The sequence below is a fragment of the Anolis sagrei genome, chromosome 1 (genome assembly GCF_037176765.1).
Source record: "Anolis sagrei isolate rAnoSag1 chromosome 1, rAnoSag1.mat, whole genome shotgun sequence".
Lineage (NCBI taxonomy): Eukaryota > Metazoa > Chordata > Lepidosauria > Squamata > Dactyloidae > Anolis > Anolis sagrei.
In genome coordinates, this window is record NC_090021.1 from 121,480,318 (window position 1) to 121,502,134 (window position 21,817).

Here is a 21,817-nt window from a genome sequence, read left to right on the forward strand (position 1 = left end):
TCTTGAGCCTCCTCTGCCAAAGAGTACTGGTGCCTCGTGAAACTGCGACTAAATTCTATATAGCATTAAGTCATGGCACTTATAGTGATATCAAACTGCATTAATTCTTTGATGTGGGTGCACCCAAAGTCAGCTTGACAGCAAACAGCACATTGCACCACAATGACAATTGGCAAGGTTGGGCATTTAGTAAAGTAGAGGTAAAGGTTTTCCCCTGACATTAAGTCTAGTCGTGTTCGACACTGGGTGTGGTGCTCATCTCCATTGCTAAGCCGAAGAGTCGGTGTTGTCCGTAGACACCTCCAAGGTCATGTGGCTGGCATGACTGCATGGAGCACCATTACCTTCCCACCACGGTGGTACCTATTGATCTACTCACATTTGCATGTTTTCAAACTGCTAGGTTGGCAGAAGCTGGGTCTTAACAGCGGGAGCTCACCCCTCTCCCTGGATTTGAACCACCAACCTTTCGGTCAGCAAGTTCAGCGGCTCAGTGGTTTAACCCGCTGCATCAACGGGTAGCCCAGGCATTTAGTAGAGCTCCAAAAATGACAGCGAGCTTACCATCCTAACAGTGCCGCTGTTTCCGCCAGATCTTAGAACATTGCCATGCTAGTTGGGGGATTCTGCATCTTGTGTTGTTGTTGTGGTTTTTATGATATGACTAAATGTTCAATCTGGGCTTCCATATTTTCTAATACAGACTGATTTCTTTTAGCTTTTGCAGTTAATAGCCAAATCCCAGTTGACGTCTTTGAGCGGTGCAGCTCAAAAGAACTATTTCAACATCTTGGACAAAATCGTTCAAAAAGGTAAGGTTGCAGCTATCCTAATCTGCCTAAATGCTTGGAAGTAAAGGGGGTTTAGGGTAGGGTTTTGCTGGTTTAGGTTTTACATACAGAAAAGCTTCTTGTATTTAATCTGTGGGCAGTCAGGGATTCTCTATGGTGAATGAGCAAGCTAGCAGTAGAAGTGAAACACACACCCACATACATTTTTCCTCTGCAGCTCAACACAGGCAAGCATAAGACTACAGGGTGGAACTTGGGGCTTGTGGCCTCTCTTCTATCAGCCTTCTAGCAAGCCAGTAACCTGTGGAGTTATTTACTGGGCTGAGAAGGTCTAACCTTTCATGTGCTTGGTATGCTGGTCACCTGAGTAATCAGGTATTTCAAGAATACAAATATGTAGTTGACACCTTGCGTTACCTTGCAATTTTACTAGAAAGGAAGCGACCAAAAAAGTGGAAAACCTTTTGGAGCTTCAACGCCAAGCCAGGGTGGCCATCAGTCATGTTGTGTAGGAGCTGGTAAAACAAGAAACCCTAGAAGCACAGTTTATGTTCTCTTACTGTAGGCCTCTCAAAGCAGTTGTTGGCAAAGGCCATACATTCTTGTTGTCAGATTAAGATAAATGCAGATATTCACTCTGCTTTGAATTTAATTAAATGATAGTAAGCTGCATGGACACACTCAGGGTGCATCTACACTATAGAATTAATGCAGATGGACATCACTTGAACTGGCATAGCCGAATACTGTGGGATCATGGGAGTTGTAGTTTGAGTACTTTGACTGTTATAAAAAATGAACCATCTTCTTCTCTGAGCAGAGTAGTGAGAGGGAAATGCTTAGTCAGTCCTAGGACAACCTCCTTACTCATGGACTTGATTGAATTTCTGAGTGGGAAAATGACTGTGTAGCAGTGGCATTGGTGCTTTCTTCTGTTCAGAATGGCTCTTGACTGACCCATGGGTGAAATCAAAATCTATAAATTTGGCCCCAAAGCTTGCCATTAACTACTACATGATTGTGCATGGAATTCAATTTCTTTTATAAGCTTCCTTTTTATGATTTCCATTTTGGTTGTCACACTTATAGATCTAGACTTTTTAAAACATGCTGCAGACTAGCTGGCGAGGCAAGATAATTTGCAAAACTTGGCTTGTATGTCAGAAACTTAATGGACTGAGGTACACCTGCATAGCTTTGTGAAGCAACTTTAAGCCTGAGATTCTGGAAACTACTTCTTTCATGGAAAAATTGGTACAGGTTAAATACAAAATGTTTGGGGCCAGAAGTGTTTTGGATTTCTGATTTTAGAATACTTGTATTTGCATGTATTTCCACAATAAGCTATTTTGGATATGGTACTCAAGTATAAACACGCAATTCATTTATGTTTCATATATAAGTTGTACAGATAGTCTGAAAATAATTTTATACTATAGTAGCGTATATACCCAATGTTGGAGTGGCTGGCTGTTGCCCACCTGCTTTCTCATTTCTCTGGCGGTGAGAAAGCCTAATTCCATGGCAATACTCTGACAATAGTATGTTTGCGATTCTTTCTTGTGGGGCTGTGCAGTGGTGGTGCGAATGTCATTTTAGTACAATGACAATAAAATTATTCTATTCTATTTGTGATTCTTTTGTTTCTTCTACTATTTCCCTCATACAACTTCTCCCTCTTTGTTCTTCTTTACTTCCATTCTTCCCTTGCTTTCTATCACCCTTGCTTTTGCCTTGAGTCTCTTTGGAAAGAGAGGATGGATTATAAATAAATAAATTGTTGTTGTTGTTGTTAATATTAGTAGTAGTAGTAGTAGTATCATATACTTCTTCCTTCCTTTTCCCCTTCCTTCCATCCCATTTTTTTTCTTTTTTCCTTCTTTCCTCTTCACTTCTTTGTTGTTCTTCCTTCTCTACCTTTTCATTTCCTTCCCTCCCTTCCTTTCTTTCCCTTCTTCTTCCGTCCCTCCCTTCATCCCCTCCTTTTTCCCTCACATAAACATGCCACCTAGCAACAACCAATCTGTTTCACTCTTTATTTCCCAGTCACATGACAGGGCCACTTCACCTATCTGCAGACAATAATATTTTTGTTCTTTTCCTTTCTCTCTGCTTTGGACTCAAAAGGGGTGGATTTTTTAAGGCTTTGGTCCAGATCCATCACACCATGTAGGAGCCCTTGTTGTATAAACCAGCCAGCAAAAGAACTTGCATGATTACATAATTTTCTTCCAGAAATGCATCCAGGAATGCAATTTCTTTTATAAGCTTCCTTTTTTATGATTTCCATTTTGGTTGTCACACTTGTAGATCTAGACTTTTTTTTTTAACATGCTGCGGGCTAGCTGGTGAGGCAAGATAATTTGCAAAACTTGGCTTGTATGTCAGAAACTTAATGGACTGAGGTACACCTGCATAGCTTTGTGAAGCAACTTTAAGCCTGATTTACTGAAAAGTGACAGGACAGGAGAGCTGATTCTCCCATGTTTGACTCAAATACCTAAATTATGAGCAGCAGGCTCCCAGCCCTAATTGCATAGATGGCTGTACAGGTCAGACACCCACTGAGATATATGCAATTACTGCAAAATGAGTGCCACCATCTTCGCTCTTGCTTGATCGAGGTCTGGGCAGGCAGGATGTTGCTTCTATTTTCCTAAGTCCAATGTCACCATGATATCCTAAGGTGTTTTCTTAGTTTGCATATTCTGCTTCCCTATCTCATTCAGATACTTAGTCGTTTTGAGGTTTTGGACACCAGCTTCTACAAATCTTTAATACATGTGCATTATTATCAGCAGTAATAGAAAAATATGTAAATTATGTCTTGTTCAGAGTATATCTTTATATAATAGGATTTTAGGAAAGAGCACGGATGTACTGAAAATGGCAGTGTTGCTTTTATCTTATAAAATTGAGTATCGATTTTAACCTAGGCTTTAAAAAAATTAGACTTAATCTGGAATATTTCTGTGTTTTTAAATTTTCCCCGTCTAGTTCTAGAAGACCAGTACAACCCACGTCTCATCAAAGACCTCCTTCAAGACCTGAGTTCTACACTTTGCACCTTAATAAGAGGCGTAGGGAAGTCAGTGCTGGTAGGAAACATCAATATTTGGATTTGCCGGCTGGAAACTATCCTTTTGTGGCAGCAACAGCTCAGCAATCTTCAGATGACCAAGGTATAGCTGGCTTTTATATTATCTCAGTGATGTTTTTGATTTGTTATAATAGAATTCAAACAAAGGTTTGGAAACATGGAATCCTTTCCTCTAAACTTCTCAACGGGGTCTCTTCCCTTCCTGTCCCAACCTCAAATTGTGAGAAAAAGTTACAAAATCTTTTAAACTTTTTTAAAAAACGTTAGCCATTTTAAAGTATTTGAAACTGCAACCTAGCTAACCTATGATGGGGTGTTTTTTTCAGTGTTGGGTGCTTTTCCCATTGGGAAGAAGAAGAATCTTGAGTTGCTTAAGTGTCTGAATATATTCCATACCTGTGAAAGTTTACATTTTTTCTAGTTCCCTTTAGAACTGCTAAATTTGAAGAAAAAACAATAAGGCATTCCTATATATTCCTATTGGGTTCTTTTCCATCACTTGTTCCCTTGACCTTCCTCCAAATTTCAGATCATTAGGCAATAGGAAAGGGGAAGGTTTTTAATACTCCCATCTTTCTGGTGCTTGTGGGGAATTTTAGCATATTTTGTTTGATCACAGTTTTTAATATGAAAGCTAAGGTGAAATTAGAAATTCCATGAAATAGCACCCCAGTTTCTGTAAGCTGGAAAATCTAGAGAGGCCATTTCCACTTCTGTTGTTATTATCTGCCATGTCAACTTCAACCTGCAGTGACCCTGTAAATGAGAGATGTTCAAGTCACCCTGTAAACATGTTTCAGACTCCTGCATCCTATCCATCTGTAATATGGTCTTTCACTTTTTTTACTTTCACTTTTTTTAAGGGTGGTTGTATTTTCTAGGGAATCATGTCTTTTCAGTCTCCGTTTAGTCATGCTGGTTTCTTCAGATAGTTAAAGCTTGATTTTCCCTGGACCCATTTATTCTTCCTTTTAGCATTTCATAATAATAATAATCATCATCATCTTTATTTATGCCCCACCACCATCTCCCCGAAGGGACTTGGGGCAACTCACAAAAGCACTCCAGAGTGTCACACATAAAACAAAGAATACGTAAGCATAAAAATGATGACAACATAAAATTATAACAGCGAACTCAGGGAATGCACATAGCACATCACATAATTCATAAAACGCAGTAGTGCCTGCAGATAAAACTGACTGTCTTCAATTAATGAGTCAAAGTGCCAGGGTGAAGCAATCACTAAGTCAAGTCTAACCATTACAATCTACTCAAGGTCAAAGGCTTATTTTAAAAGCCATGTTTTTAGACTAGATTGAAAATCTTGGAGAGTGGAGGCTAACCTAATCTCTCTAGGGAGGGCATTCCAGAGCTGGGAAACCACCACCAAGAAGGCCCTCTTGTCCCCACCAACAGTACTTGGGACATTGGTGGGACCAAGAGAAGGGCCTCCCTGGCAGATCTCAGAGTCCACACCAGTTCATAGAAGGAGATGCGGTCTCAATGATAGGTTAGACCCAAAGCGTATAGGGCTTTATAGGTGATAACCTGCACTTTCAATTGGGCCTGGAAACTTGTCGGACGCCAGTGGAGCTGCTTTAATAGAGGCATGGTATGCTCCCTATAGGTAGCCCGATCTTTGCACCAGCTGCAGCCTCCGAGCCGTCTTCAAAGTCAGCCCCACATAGAGTGCATTTCCATAGAGCTTCTACAGCACCACATTTCAAATGAACAGGTGTCTGAAGCAGATGAGAGAGAAATTGAAACTTAATCCAGACTGGGAAGGCAGGCCAGGAAATAAGGATTCAGTTTCTGAAAATTGGGATTGCACTTCCTCTGAAATCTCAGAATTGCGGTTTGTTCCCCTGGATGCCAAGGCTTCAGCAGTCGAAAGAAGCGCAATTGCCACAGCTAAAGTTTATGCACCAGTCGCACTCATTACATGGATCACAGTTCATTTCCCAACACAATTCAAGTGTTGGTCATCATCTGTAAAGCACTGTGTGGCTTAGGTCCAGACTATCTGAAAGGCCACATCACCCCATGCGCACCTACCAGAGTTCTAATATCTATAGGAGAAAGTTTTCCCTCAGTCTTGCCACCATCCCAGACCCCTCCCTGCTTTCCTTTAGTAATCAGGCAAGTAAGGAGATAGATATTATATATTGTTTAAACAGGCTTTTGATGTATAAGCAGGATGGCTTTTTATTGAGATGTTTTATTTGTCTCTTTAAATATATGTTTGTTAAAAACTTAAATGTTTTATATGACAAATGTTTGAACATTTTTATCGTGAATGTTTTGAATTAACTGTCTCTGAAAGCGACTCTGGGTCCTGCTGTGAGAGGAGGCTGCCGTACAAATGAAATAGATAAATGATGAGTTTGTTTTCTTTCTGTCAGCTTTCTTCACTGTCCAGTATTTTCAGCTATACATAGAAATTGGGAATGTGATTGCTCTAATTAAATGTTACTTAGCGCCTGGTATTTATTTATTTATTTATTTATTTATTGCATTTATTAACCGCCGCTCTCAGCCCTAGGGTAGAAGCATTCATATCAATACAGCTGTAATATCATAAGCTATTGAATGTGAAATGCTAGAAATATCAACAGTATATCTTGTGGCTTTAATCAGTGTTTGCTTACATAGGAAAAAATATTAGGCTTAAGATACTTTTCTTGTACAAGAAGAGCTCCTAATTCTCCCACCCTAATAATAAATCCAATATTCAATTTTAAAAAATTGTGATGGAAAGAGCAGTGACTTTTCTTTGTCGTAATTAGTTGGATTAGTATAGCTTTAACGTGGTTTTTTTACAGTGAGGTAAATGAAATAAAGAACTTCTATAAATTATGCTAATGATTTTATTTGTAATACCCTGTCAGTTACAAAAATTGGACTCTACAGTCTAATTCTTGAGTCAAATGTACCTCAGGAGAACCATATGAACCAAATATCTGCCTAAACCTTATCATGATGGTATTTAATTAACTTAAAACACCTGCTGCAACACGCCAAAACAGCTGGGACTATCGGGGAAGTCACAACCAGAAGTAACTTTTGGTTGTCATTTTCAGGTGAATGTTGCACAGTGCAACCAACTATACCTCTACATGCCCTCAACACATAAGCATTCCTCTTTTTCACTACAATATATTTACATGTATAACTGGACGAAGCTTGCCTGTTTATTTCTTTGATATATACTAAATACCAAGGTATTTCTTTAAGCCAGAAACATTCTTCCTATGATAGTATTGTTGAGAAAGAACTCAAGGGCAATTTTTATTCACCATCCAGCCAGAATAATAATGCCTTGGCAGTTGTAATAATTAATGTGGATTCCTGTAAAATAGGTTGATTTCTGGACCACTGCAGATGCTAGATTTTGAAGTGCTATTGCATCCTTAGATGTCGGCCCATGACCAGACCTGTAATTACAACACATGATAAATTGCACTAGTAGCTTTCATTTGCAACACTATTTTTTATTGTATACATAAGTATAAAACTGATAAAAATAGAAGGAGCACAAGTGGCTAAATAATTTTTGACCAAAGCTGGGCAACAGTGACAGCATTTTCTGTAGCTTTAAACAATTCTTCCTCAGTGCATGAGGCAGGGCATTGTGGGCAAGCTTACAGATGCAGAGTTGTTTGTTCTGCTCCACAGTCACACAAGCTGGAGGATTCTTTTAGGTAGTTCCATTTTGCCAGGTTGTCTTTTGATCTGCCCACTCCACTTCTGAGTCTGTTTAGGGACTTCCAAGTTGCCCATTCTTGTTTTTTCCCTGGAGGAAGACCCTTGTGGGGAGCCATTCAATTGGGATTTCCTGGTTTAGCTGCCCAGAAGGATGACCTGAGAGAACATTAAGAGGAGTGGTGGTTCTCTGGAAGCTTTTCCTTGATTTGAGTCTACTGGGTAGAGGCTGATAGCCATGCAGTGGGTGGTTTTTACAGTGTTCAACCTTATTTCCCTCAGTTACCAGCAACTCTGGTATCTTCTGTGAAGTACTATGGGATGTCTCATAGCTGAAATAATTGTGAAAAACAGACCAATATGTTGTTTGGTGTATCACAAAATCTTGGAGAATGGAATTAAAAAACCAGTGATTTGTAAAAAAAAAAATCCTTTTTGTAATGATAGCAAATAAGTTGCCTGTTAAGAAAAAAGATAAAATACTAGTTCGCTATGCTGTATGCTTTTTTTCTTAGATGAGAAATTTCTGGATAAAGTGCTTCTAGAGACAATATCGTACCAAAAGCTTTAACAGGGGAAAGAATCACTTAACTCCTCGTATGCATAGTTTTCTGGTTGTCATTCTGGTAGAAGTAGAATTAATACTACATTGTAAGACAGGTATAAGGATTGTTTGACCCGCTGGATACTGTTAGTTACTGCCTTCCAGATATAATTGGAAGTCTCTATAGAACTACGGTAGTTAGTTTTAGCCAATTGCAACAGATACTAGAACTCGCTTTCTGAAGATATTTGGAGAGCCACGCAACTACTACCCCTGCAATAAAAGTAAAGTTACATAAACTTGAAACCTCTTATAAGAACTTGTGTTGTTTTGGTTGAAGGTTACCAGGGACATTCATAGTTGTTTTCCATGCTATCAAAGTGTGTTTGATGACTTGAGCATTAAACTAACAAACTAACAGTGATCAATTTGCTTTGCAGCAGGTCAACAATGGATGTACGCTCAGTGATCTTCCTTTGCACATGCTGAACAACATTTTGTATAGATTTTCAGATGGTTGGGACATCATTACTTTGGGCCAAGTGACTCCCACTTTGTATATGCTCAGCGAAGACAGACAGCTGTGGAAAAAACTCTGCCAGTACCATTTTGCTGAAAAACAGGTAAGAGGAGCTTTCATACATATCTGTACAGATGTAAGGAGCTTCCATTAGCACTGGTCAGAAGGGGTGAAACTAAAATGACTGTTGATAACAGTTTTGTGATAAAAGTATTTCAGCAGAGATCTATTGTTTTATTAAAAATATACTTCTAGTTAGTTATAACCTCACAATTGTTATTTTTAAGCCTAACTGACATGTCACATATTGATATACCTACTCTGTGCTAACTTACTTTTTGAGTCTTTCAATGTGGTTGTGCTTTGGCAAGAACCGTCATTAATTTCCAATTACAATGACAAATTGAATCACATTCTTTTGTCTGCACATACTACAAACATCCACTGTTTTTCTTGCTGTTATTTTTGTTGTAGTTACTGATTTTGTCATTGCATTCAATGATATATGGAATGATTTATGAATAACATTAGTAGAAAAACATCACTAAAGATTCTGTATAGTCTAGTTCAGTGTTCTTAACTGCGGGCCCCAAACCACCAGTGGGCCGCGAGGACAAAAATCTGGTCCACGAGCCTCCTTCCTCTATTTTTTTATTTTATTTTTATTTTATTTTATTTTATTTCTGCTCGTTTCATGCCACCTGCTACTCCTTCCCTATCACTGACCATGGAATATGTTCTGTATCAGAAACTAGAGCTGATGTGATCTATCCAATGCAATTTTCTGAATCAGCACCCCACACCGAATCTAAAGTTGACCAAAAACTGATTCATAACCCTTTAGGTACTAATGTTGGAGAGCAGTCCCTAGTCAAAGTAGTCCCTGGTCAGAAAAAGGTTGGAAATCACTGGTCTAGTTACTAGTACAAGAGATAGTCCATGGGATGACACCATAAATTATCACACTTGGTGACACCAATCCTAGTAATACAACTGTGTACAAGTTTAGCTCTATATAAATATAGCAGATATACAACAGAAAGAGAGAGAGAAATTCATATTTGTTTAAAGGTCTGTGAATAATGTAGATCATAGAATTTACTTAAGCAAAAGACAAAAACGTTCATTTGTTGTTACATGTTCATTGTAAGTCTACTTTTAAAGAAATCAACCCCACTCATTTCTGTGGAATTTGGTTGCAGTCGGGTGTGCTTATGATGAGAGATAATGGGTGCAACCTGAAATAGCCTTTACTCATAAGTAATTCTAGATTCAGTGGTGCTTTCCTGATAAGAGGCATGCATTGAGTTATAACTAGGACTCCAGAAATTTAGCATTGTTTAGCAAAATCATCATGTAGTGTAACATTTTGACAATGGTTTTCTGTATCTGTGTTTGGAACTAAGCATTTTGGTGCCATTAGATATTTCTTCGCAGAGTTGATTGAAATAACATGATGGCTTTCAAATGTTACATTTATGTTCAGTTCTGTAGGCATCTTATTCTGTCAGAAAAAGGTCATATTGACTGGAAGCTGATGTACTTCGCACTTCAGAAATGCTATCCTATAAAGGAACAGTATGGAGACACCTTGCATTTTTGTCGACATTGCAGTATTCTTTTTTGGAAGGTAATAAAATTCTTACTGATTATAAAACTTTAAACCATTAGTTGGTAGCACTAAGGAATGTTACTGTGTCTAATATTGTTTTTCATATATTATTTACAGTTTTCATAGTTCTAAAATATAAATATTTTCAAAACATATATAATTTAAAAGATCAAACATTGTGTTATATTTAGTAGTGACTTGTTTGGGGAAATTACTTTGAGAGCATATTGATTTCCATTGGGAAATGTGTCATGCAACACAGAAAGCAGCTTTGACATGACTAGTTGTGCCAGCTAATGAATGCTTCCATTGTCATCTCTTTGAGCTTCTCCCAAATATCCAAATGGAATTTGTCTTAGCAGAGATTGACTTAATAAATAGATCAATAGAAAATGCTGTCCCTTAAAGTCATGCTGGCCTGCTTGGGTCCCTTATTGCCCATTTAGACATGTGTAATGTTAATTTCCCCCCCCCCCCCCGATGGCGTAGCAAGTTAAACTGCTGAGCTGCTTAACTTGCTGACCAAAAGATTGGTGGTTCAAATCTGGGGAGCGTGGTGAGCTCCCGCTGTTAGGCCCAGCTTCTGCCAGCCAGCAGTTTGAAAACATGCAAATACGAGTAGATCTATAGGTACCGCTTCTGCAAAAAGGTAATGGCCCCCTATGCACTCATGCCGGCCACATGACCTTGGAGGTGTTTATTGTCAACACCAGCTCTTCAGTTTAGAAATGGAGATAAGCACCAACCCCTAGAGCCAGATATGACTAGACTTAATGTCAGGGGAAACCTTTACCTTTACTAACCTAACATTTTTTTCTGTCAAAAAAATGTAGGCAAGCCACAAAAAGAAAAAAATACATGCTGTCCTCTCTAATTTGGTGTTTCTCCACTAGGATTCCTTGGAACCCTAAGATAATGCAGGTTGTAACTAGAGATCGTGATTGCCAAAAGAAGGGGGCTGCCTTTTTATGGAGGAGTTCCTTGATAAATTATTTCAGATATTCCTCCAGGGTAAAGAGATTGAGAAGAGCTGTCTAAACGTAGAATGGGTGCTTTTAGACAGCAGGAGCTATCCACTTGGGCCTGCTGGTTGAGATACCTTCCTTGGTCCCTCAACAAGTCTTATTTTTTGGCAGAAATTGACATGCAACTGGTCATACAATCCTTACACATTTCCCAGGATTTGAAACTGGAAGGATGATTAGCTGTGCATTATGCTTGCCATTAATCAAACTTGCCAAAGCCACATTTTGCCATGTTGAATAGGTTGATGAAAGCTTGTAAGCATCACAAAAGCCCTGCTGAATCAGGTCAAAGACAAGCCTATCTAGCATTCAGTTTCTGAACAGAAGCCTGATGCAAAGTGCAGTGTCCTTCTCTTGCTAGTTTCCAATCATAGCTGATTTAGAGCACTGCCTCTTAAACTGTGAGTCCCCAACCCAAAAGGGGGTCCCCTTAGCTCAGAGGTTCTCAACCTGTGGGTCTTGAGGTGTTTTGGCCTACAACTCCCAGAAATCCCAGCCAGTTTACCAGCTGTTAGGATTTCTGGGAGTTGAAGGCCAAAACATCTGGGGACCCACAGGTTGAGATCCACTGCCTTAGCTCAATGTCAGGGTCATGAAAAATTTGGCAACAGTGTAGGTTTTTTGAATGCCACCTAGTGGTTGTTTTAGATATTTATTTGACTGTAGTAACAATGTGTAGGGTTTACAATAGATTTCTGTATTTCATAAAAAGTAAAATCAACCTGTTTAGCAAGCTTTGCAAATGCTGATTTGTTATTAGTAAATGTTTTATTTTTATACCTATTCTGTATTCTGTATCTGGTGGGAAAGGGTCATGAGTCTGAAAAAGTTTAATAAGCCCTGGTCTAGAGCATAGAATACTGTATTGCTATATTGTATCAGTTACGATGTTTCATAACAGCTAAAGTTACTGGTAAGTTTTTGTGCACACACGGGCATTAAGCAGCTCTTGTTTCAATCAGTTTTATAAACGGAGTGCAGGAGTAAAGTTCTCACTGTGACGGCTGCCTACCTCTGAACAGCTATCAGACATTTAACATATAAATAGCACAGGAAAAAAAACCTTGGAGATGATTTAAGTATCACAAATGAAAATGCTTTGAGGCGCAGAGGTAGTGCAAACAGGGTCAAAGAAATGAGAAGATGAGATATATTTAATGTCAGTCATTGGCAATGACGAACAGTTAGGTTAAGAGCCTCCCACCTACAGCGTTTAACTACTACCTTTTAAAATAATTTACAATGAGAAATTATGCCCGTTCCTTTTGGAAGCAAGCATTGCTGGTTTTAAAACGACCAAATTCCAAGGAGAGCTTTGAGGATACAGTGTCTGACAAGCGCTGTCTCATGAGATAAAACTGTGTTTAGGAAGTGTGAAGGTGGCTGAGATTCTGTAATTAAATAATATGACCTATTAGAATTAGGCAGAGAAAGGAGCCAATACTCAGATTTGAAATAGGAATTCCATCATCAAAGATCTTTAGTATGTTGAAGAAATTCAATGCAACAAATTGACTTTCATACAGAATGTTATACAGTAGAGTCACGCTTATCCGACCTTCGCTTATCCAACATTCCATCTTATCCGATGCACCCCTTTTCCACCAGCATTTCCCCTTCAATTAAAGGAGTGTTTTCCAACTCTCTCTCCATTCCCAATAAGTGAAAAAGGCAAGACAAGGAGGAGGAGGGGGGAGGAAAGGAGGAAAAGAGGCAGGACCAGAAGAGGAAGCATCCTCCCTCCTTCCCTCTGTGATTTCCTCGCTTCTCTTCCACATCCAGGCATTTCCCGCTGGGCTGCTCTAGCTCCAAGGTGTTGCCTTGCGTTAACCATTTGAGTCCCTGTTGTTAGTAATCTAGGTGTCTAGTGCCACGTCGGAGGAGTATCAATAGGAGACTCTGTATTATCTGACATTTTTGTTTATCCGATGTTATGCCAGCCCGTTTATGTTGGATAGGCAAGACTCTATTGTATCTATATACTTCTTATTCTTAATGTATTTTAAGGGATAATTTCCCCCACTTGGGTTGTCTAGATAGGAATGCTCAGTAGACAGAATTGTAATCATGTATTGAACATTGCTACTTCTTGTTATTCTGTCCAGTAAAATCTTCCTCTCTTTTGCTTCACTGCCTTCCTTCCTGTTTCTTCTCTCATGGCTTCAAAAGGACTACCATCTTGCTTTGTTACTCAAGGTACTTCCATGTGCTTTTCTTCATGGTTTTCTTCTGTCATACTGCGGGACTGAATAGTATGGCCAAAGGCCACTTGGGTACTTAGGGTGGCAGAAGGTGGATTCAAGAAGAGGATTTGACACACCACCTTCAGTAATTGCCCCAGAGGACTGAAAAAAACCACCAAAGCAGAGCTGTAGATAAGATAAGTGTAGGTGGGAAGAGTAAGATCTTCCTTCAAGTGAAGGGGTTCCTCACCTCTTCCTTGATCCTCTGCTGAACTTCTTCTGTCAACATAAGTCCCCAGTTGGGCCTGGGCTATACATTTGTGGTTTCATTTTTGTAGATTTTATTATTTGATTTGCTTAAAAATATTCTCTCTAAAAACCTCTAGGTCCTCAATTTCCTCCAATCATGCTGAAGGATCTAGAGACCTCTAGGACCTCCCAAGTAGATCATCATAGAGTCATACTGGATGAGCTAGAAATTCCTAGAAAAGTGTTCTCTCACATAAAAATAATAGACATTGTTTTATTTATGGTTTTTCACTTTCATTGGAGTCTTGTGCCCCTAACCCAAGCAAATGGGAGGGTTGGCTTTACCTCTTTGTAAATGCAATGTATCAAATCCAAGCATGTTGTTCTCTCAGCTCTGGGTAATGTATAATATGTCTAGGTTACTGTTTTTAAGTACTGTAAACAAAACAAAAACCTGCTGTTTAGCTTTCTAATGTAAGCAAGCACAGCTTCCAGTTAGCTTAAAGGCAGGAAAATGTGTTTTGTCAGATACCAAGTCAGAAGAGAGTGTCTCTATAAACAATCTTTATCTCCTAAGGAGCAGGAATGTTAAGATTTATTTTAGGTTGTTTCTGCTCAGGTATGGATGTCCAAAAATGCCTTGAATAATTTCTTGATCCTTTGTTATATATTGACTGATACTTCCTGATAGCCTTTTCCAATCCTGAACCTTCCAAATTCCAAAGTGGGTGGATTGAGGAAGGCTAGTTTCCCATGTACTGCATGGGAAGCTTAACTTTAGCTGTCGCTACTCCATTTCTTCCCCATCTTGGGCAGCAACCTTTTGGTGGAGTGTTTTGCAAATGGAAAAAAGCGCACTGCACTGCACTAGATTGCATTTTTTTTCATTTTAATTCTAGATTGTTTTATTTTTCCAAATTTCTTCCAAACTTTAAAAAGTGATTCTTTGAAGACAATTGGTAATGTTTGGAATAAATACAACACTTATTTTGTCTCATTTTGTAAATTTCTTTTTTTATTGTTATGCCTTCTGTGTTGTCACTAATTGTAATGTGTCTTTCCCATTCTTCCTCTGCTAAGATGAAAAGTAGAGCTGAGAGAGGGCAACTGCATTGCACTAGATTAAGTATATCAAATGTAATGGATTTAATTTAGATCCCATCCTACTTAGGGGCTGTGGCCCCAAGTTTGCCCCACATTACTATGTCTTATTCTTTGGGGAAAATTAGACTGAGAAAATGTGATCCACTTCAAGCATAGAGAAACACTTCATTTCCACAAAAATACAAGGGATCCGTTAGAGCAGAGCTTTCCAAACATTTCATGTAGGTGACACACATCATTTTGCGACACAGTAATTCAGTTTTGCTACCAAACTGGAGGTTAAGCCAACCCCTTATGAAAGATATGGACACATAAATAAATTGTTATAACTAAGTGTATGGAAACACAATGTATTGCATAAAAACATTTCATTAATATATATATTTAAAATATATGATTTCTAAGAGAATAACATACATTCCCAAGATTTTGGTCATTTCTTCTCATGTTCACACAACACAGCTACAGACTGCAGCCGATACACTCATGTGTCTGTGTACAGCTGCAGTCTGTAGCTGTATTGCATGAACATGAGGAAAAATGATGAAAGTATTCAAAGTTTGGAAAGCTTGTGAGTTATAGTCATGGTCCCAAAGCCCTTTCCTGTCTGCACTCTAAATAATTCTGAGGTCCCCCTCCTTTTATCATCACATATGTCATCTAGGCTCACCTAAGAAGGCAGTGTTCGTATACCTTCAACATATTTCTGATCTATTGTGGCCCTAAGCCAAATCTATCACAGGGTTTTCTTGACAGGATTTTTCAAAATGGGGGTTGCCCTAATGTTCCTCTGAAGTTTAGAGTGTGTGGCTTGCCCAAGGTCAACTAGTGGGTTTCCATGGCTGCGTGGAAATTCAAACCCTTCTCCTCAGAGTCGTAACCTAGTAGTTAAACCACTACACCATGTTGACTCTCAAGAAGGTCCTACTTTTCTACATATTTTGACCAAGAACGCTTTTAGCTACTTATGAGCCCACGGGGAGCTTATGCCTCCCTGTGGGCCCTATGCTCCCCTCTTCTTTACTTGATCTTAAGAGGACAATAAGAATATCTCCTTCACTTTATTTTTGCTTCGATTAACAGGTGTGGATTACTTTTCCCCTCTCCCTATTTCCAAACATGTAAAAGTCACTCCTGGTCAGACCAAAAAGCATGCCTGTTCCACTGTTCTCTTCACACAATGGAAATCCAGGTGCAATGCAGGAAACAGGGTCTGAGGGCAGTAGTTATGTTCCCTAGCAACTGGTATTAAGAAAAATGCTCTCCCTTATTTTCAAGGCAACAAAACACGTTGCTGACTGATGTTTTTTTATGATTTTTTAAAAAATTCCTTTTAAAAGAGTTCAGGTTTAGGGTGATTTGTTTCCTCTTGTTAGAATGAGTCCTAAAGCTGAACTTTGTATTGCATGGAGAAATCTCCCTCCATTCAGTTCCATTGTATGACCCCAGATATTGATATTATAAAAGAGAGAAAAATCTCTATAGTCCCTATCATGCATTATTCTATTCATCTAAGGATTGCTACTATGTTGTTATAATACCTTGTGCCACTGTAAGCTGAATGGCAGCGGCTCTGAAATTTCAGACAGAAATCTTTCCAAGTCCTACCTGGTAATTGCAGATGTACTTTAGTGATCCCATATCTGAACGAAAGCTAATGTATCATGTTGGTTTGAGCACTGGACTATGACTCTAGAGGCCAGAGTCTGAATCCCTGCTTGGTCATGGAAACTGACTTGGTGACCATGGAGAAATCACAGTATCTTGACCTTGGAAAATAAAGGCAAACCCCTCTGAACAAATCTTGCCAATAATACGTCACAATAGCTTCACCGTACATTGGAAACGATGTAAAGCAATGGTGTCAAATATGTGGCCCTCCAGGTGTTTGGGACTTCAGCTCCCAGAATTCATGGCAATTGGAGATGTTGGCTAGGGCTTCTGGGAGCTGGAGGCCCAAACACCTGCAGGGCCAGGAGTTTAACACCACTGATGTAAAGTAACACAACTACACCAAACAGTCTGAGTATAAACCAGGATCTACTCTGCTTAGCTTCTGCAATAAACTCTGAAGATGACCAAAGTACTACTAATCTTTATGACATGGCAGGTTTATTTAGTTAGTTAGTTACAGCATTTATATTCCGCCATTCTCACCCCACAGGGGACTCAGGGCGGATCACAATGTACATATAAATGGCAAACATTCAATGCCATAGATACACAACATATATAGACAGAGACACAGAGGCTATTTAACTTTCCAGCCACATGAAGGTATGCTTTTGAATTCTGGCCACCGGCGGAGCTGTCGCTTCACCATCCACTTGTGACACCGATGGAGTACTTCCTCATTCTTTTTGCACGCTGCTGGAGAGTTTTATGGTGTCATAAATTAGTTAAATTAGCCTACCCACATAAGCGGTACCCAAATTTCCTACTTGACAGATGCAACTGTCTTTCAGGCTGCAAAGGTCAACAGCAAGCTAGACAAATGACCGAAAGCTCACTCCAACCCGGGCTGGCTTCAAACTCATGAACTCTCGGTCAGTAGTGATTTTAATGCAGCTGACTCCCAACCAGCTGTGCCACAACCCGGTCCAAGGTTGCCTTGGGAATCTGGTTGCTCCAAACAATGGCTTTAGTAGTTTTAGAGATTGAGAGTAGGGTTTTTCTTTGGTGAGGGGAGTGGGCAGAAGAAAAAGGGGAAATGGGATTGAGTAATGACCTGCTTTGATATGTCTGATCATGATATGTCTGAATATTTGTATAATGCAGGTGACTACTACATGCCCTTCTACACTGTCACTCTGTGGGGAAGAGACAGAATCCAGATTAGACCAGCCACTCTAGATTATGGTGATAAGAGATCAGGGGAGGCCTGAACATATTGTCCTCCATTTAAAAAATGGCACAATAACAGTTTGCAAAGTGATGTTGTAGACCTTTGAAACTGCGAAAACAACATTGGACCTCACAACCTCTGAGGATGCTTGTCATAGATGCAGGTGAAACGTCAGGAGAAAATACCTCTAGAACATGGCCATACAGCCCGAAAAAACCTACAACAACCCAACGTTGGTATAAGATTTTGTGCCTGAGGAGGTAGACTTAATCTACAAAGTTTATATTGCCAACTTCATTCTCTCCAGTAATCTCTAAAGCGCTACAAGATCCCTTTACATGCTGATATTCCAGACTAACATGACTAGGTCATTGAATCATAACTGTTGTGGTATTGTGCTAGGAACAAGTAATCTAGCAAGTTACCGCCTGGACTGGAGGAATGTGTAATGAGTTCTTGGATTATTAGTGCATTACTAAACTAGATCCTCTTTAAAACTAGCTATCTGCAATATATTTCTGTCCAATCCTGCTTTATTAACATTGCCCTCTAATAAAACAAAGTGTGTATTGTATAAATAGAATAGTGTGCCTATTCCATGTATTTGCTGTATCCTACCTGAAAGGTATTAATATGTAGCATTTTCTGGTAGAAGGACACCAAGTTGTGGACAGTGAGAGGAAGTTAGTTGGGAAGAGGAGGAGATTCTTAAGGGCCGGGCACAGCAGGTTAAGCCACCAACTGCAGTAAATATATCATGTCAATCGAAAGGTTGGCAGTTCGAAGCCCAGGTCAGGGTGAGCTTTTGGTCTTTAGCCAAGCACAAGCCTCCAAGATGCCGGAGTTGGGAAAAGCCTATACCTCTCTCTGTGTACAATTGTCTGTCTTGTCAGTGTATAAACTGCCGCATACATATGTACTGTGATCCACCTTGAGTCCCCTTTGGGGTGAGAAGGGCAGAATATAAATACTGTAAATAAATAAATAAGCGGCTATCCACCCCAGTCACAGCCATTCATAGACATACATATATCATGGTGAAACCAGTGGCAGACTATCTCATATATTATATGCCAGCTTCTTGTGTTCTTGCCCCTGAAAGTGTTATTCCTAAGCAACTGTAAGATTGGTCAGGAAGATCCTATTGGAGTTTGGAGTGGGTTTTGGCTCTCTCTCCGAACTTGATTTAAAAATAGAAGCAAGAAGATCCTGATCAAGCTGCACTTTTACCTCAATGCTGCTGCTATATATAAACTTCTGGCTTTCAAAACTGCTTTACAACAGGGAATCGGTTATCACTACCTAGAGAAAATAACTCTGTCCTTCATTTTTTTTAGGATACAGGACATCCCTGCACAGCCAATGATCCAAACAGCTGTTTCATGCCAGTATCTCCTCAGCACTTCATAGACCTCTTCAAATTTTAAGTGTAATTCATTTTTGTGTGTGTTCTTCACTTCTTCTTTCTTTTTTGGCATAATCATGCACTTATATGTGTACTGCTTTTTGTGCAATATTTCTGTGAGTGAGCTTTGTAGTTTAAAGGGACATAATGGGATCAAAGAGAGAGAGTATTGACTAGACCATTTTATTGAGTTTGTTGGAAGAAAAGTGAAGGAATGTGCTGTTTGCAAGGAAAGGAAAATCATGAAGAGAGTGATCTCGACCACTTGAATACATGAAGTTTGTCAAGCTTTGGAACTTTTATCAAGGGAATTATCACCATCTTGTTATGGTTTGTCACATGGATTTTGAGCTGGGAGAAGTGGGCAGTTTCATTAAGGGGAGGTGACCAAAATGGATTTACTCCTTGTCTTCTGACATCCCCTTCAAATGTATACAGTTGACATGTCCTATGCATAGTGAGAGGATACTTTTTTGGCTTCTTTGTAGATACTGTGTTGGCTGTGAATGTTGCACGTTTGGTAGGACATAGTTGTGCAACCTGTTGTGCATCTTTGTATGGAAGAAGCCAACTACATTTTGTAAATACCTTTTCCAGATAATTTATTTTCTTAAAATCTATTTTGTTAATTAAGTCACACCTGTCTAACTGTATCCTAAATAATGTGAGCTGCTGATTGTGTCAGATGGAATTGTCGGGTGGTAGTCCCATGGGTTTCTATGGCGTGTGCTTATGCTCTAAATGATTGCCTGTTAGTTTTTGCTGCCATTAGGCTTCTAGAAAGGTCTTACAGGGCTTTAGTGGAGACAATTAGAAGTGTATTGCTAAGCTCACACTGCAAAGTCCTACATGGTACCCGTTGAAGTTCTACAAAAATTCTTAGTTCACTTTGGAGGAGATGAAGATGGACTGGAATCTCTTGGAAGCTGCTGTTTGTTCTGCAGATTTGCAGGAATGGAGGAGAGCAGGCCAATGAATGGCACACTCCAAAAGACTGATATTTTCTTCTGACTTCAGCAATCATTTCCATGTAATGTTGTATACAGATCAATGTAATACTGTATACAGGTTAATACCGTACAATGTATATCACATTGTGTTTTGAATCTAGTTTTGTATACAAATAAATAATGTTTTTTGCCTTTTGACTGGTGTTTGGGATTTTATATGTAAATATATTGCCACCTTACACACGCATCAATTCACATTAGGGTGAATGAAATTTTATTGATTTTCCATGTTGCCAATTTAAATTAATAATAAGAATGTTTATTTGTATCCCATCCCATCTCCAGATGGGATTTGGGGTGGCTCACAACATAATCAATACAATACAATACTTATATAATAAAATAATAACAAGTTTATTTTCATAGCCCACCTCCATCTCCCCAAAGGGACTCAGGGCAGCTTACATGGGGCCAAGTCCAATCACACAGAGTCAAAAACATAGCATATAAAATACAACAACAGTATAAGACCACAGAAAACAACATAACAATAATAAAACAGACATCATAAACAACAACCAAAGATATACTTCAAGTCTCGTTGTGGGAGGGTGGGCTGGTGTGCAAACAGGTTAAAAATAGACTAGTCAATAAGGTGTATACATAAGGTAGGATAAATATTGTAGTCACTGTTAAAAGCCTGTTTAAAGAGCCACCTCTTCAATTTCCTCCTAAATGTTGCAACAGTGGATGCTTATCTAATCTCCTTGGGGAGGGTATTCCAGAGCCGGGAGGCCACTACTGAAAAGGCCCTCTCCCTCATTCCCACCAACCTCACCTGCAATGGTGGTGGGACCGAGAGGAGGGTCTCCTCAGCCAATTGTAAGGCCTGAACAGGTTCATAAGGGAGGATATAGTCACGTAAATAGACAGGACCTGAGCCATGCAGAGCTTTATAGGTAACAACCTGCAGTTTGAATTGGGTCTGGAAGCAAATAGGCAGGCAGTGTGGCTGCTTCAGGAGGCGGTCATATGATCCCTATAACCCACCCCAATCAGCAGCCTGGCTGCTGATCTTTGTCCTAATTGAAGCTTCCCAGCCATCTTCAGAGGCATCTCTATGTAGAGTGCATTGCAGTAATCCATACAAGACATAACTAAGGCACGGAGCACCATGGCCAGATCTGACTTTTCAAGGTACAGACGCAGTGGGTGCACAAACTTTAATTGTGAATAGGCCCTCCTGACCTCCACCAATATCTGAGCTTCAAGCGTCAGCGCTGAGTCCAGTAGGACCCCCAAACGGCGGACCTGTGTCCTCGGGGAGTGTTATCCCGTCAAGCACAGATTGCCACCCTATATCCCGATTGGCCTCATGACTGACCAGGAGGACCTCTGTCTTACTAACTTAGAACTGCATCAGTGACTGTACTGCCATATTTTCACCAGGAAGAAATTAAGAGTTTCTTTTTCTCATCATTGATTCATTAGTGAGATTATTTTATTAATTTACAGTATATTCCGCCCTTCTAACCCCGCAGGGGACTCAGGGTGGATTACCATGCACTTAAACATGGTAAACATTCAATGCCATAGACATACAACATATATAGACACAGAGGCAATTTAACATTCCAGCTTTCTGGCTTCATGGGGCTATGCTTTATTCCAGCCACAGGGGGAGCTGCCGCTTCACTTTCCACTTGTGACACAGAGTCCTTGATGAAGTACTTCCTCATTCTTACACATGCTGCTGGAAGGTTTTATGGTGTCTGTGTAGAAGT

General features: G+C 39.6%; 1 protein-coding gene across 3 annotated transcripts in view; it reads left to right on the top strand.

The window, feature by feature from the left end:
* The window catches only part of FBXO25 (F-box protein 25), a 48,477-nt gene extending 28,246 nt beyond the window's left edge, over positions 1–20,231 (top strand). The window contains exons 6-11 of one of the 3 annotated variants that reach the window (XM_060752721.2): positions 719–812; positions 3,789–3,973; positions 8,584–8,763; positions 10,147–10,290; positions 13,467–13,493; positions 19,016–20,231. In XM_060752721.2, coding sequence (XP_060608704.1) covers positions 719–812; positions 3,789–3,973; positions 8,584–8,763; positions 10,147–10,290; positions 13,467–13,493; positions 19,016–19,105 — 720 coding nt within the window. In that variant the 3' untranslated portion in view covers positions 19,106–20,231. Of the gene's footprint in view, positions 1–718; positions 813–3,788; positions 3,974–8,580; positions 8,764–10,146; positions 10,291–13,466; positions 13,494–19,015 lie in introns of all 3 variants that reach the window. The other 2 variants (XM_060752720.2, XM_060752722.2) reach the window with 2 other exon arrangements.
* The last annotated feature ends 1,586 nt before the right edge of the window (positions 20,232–21,817 follow it).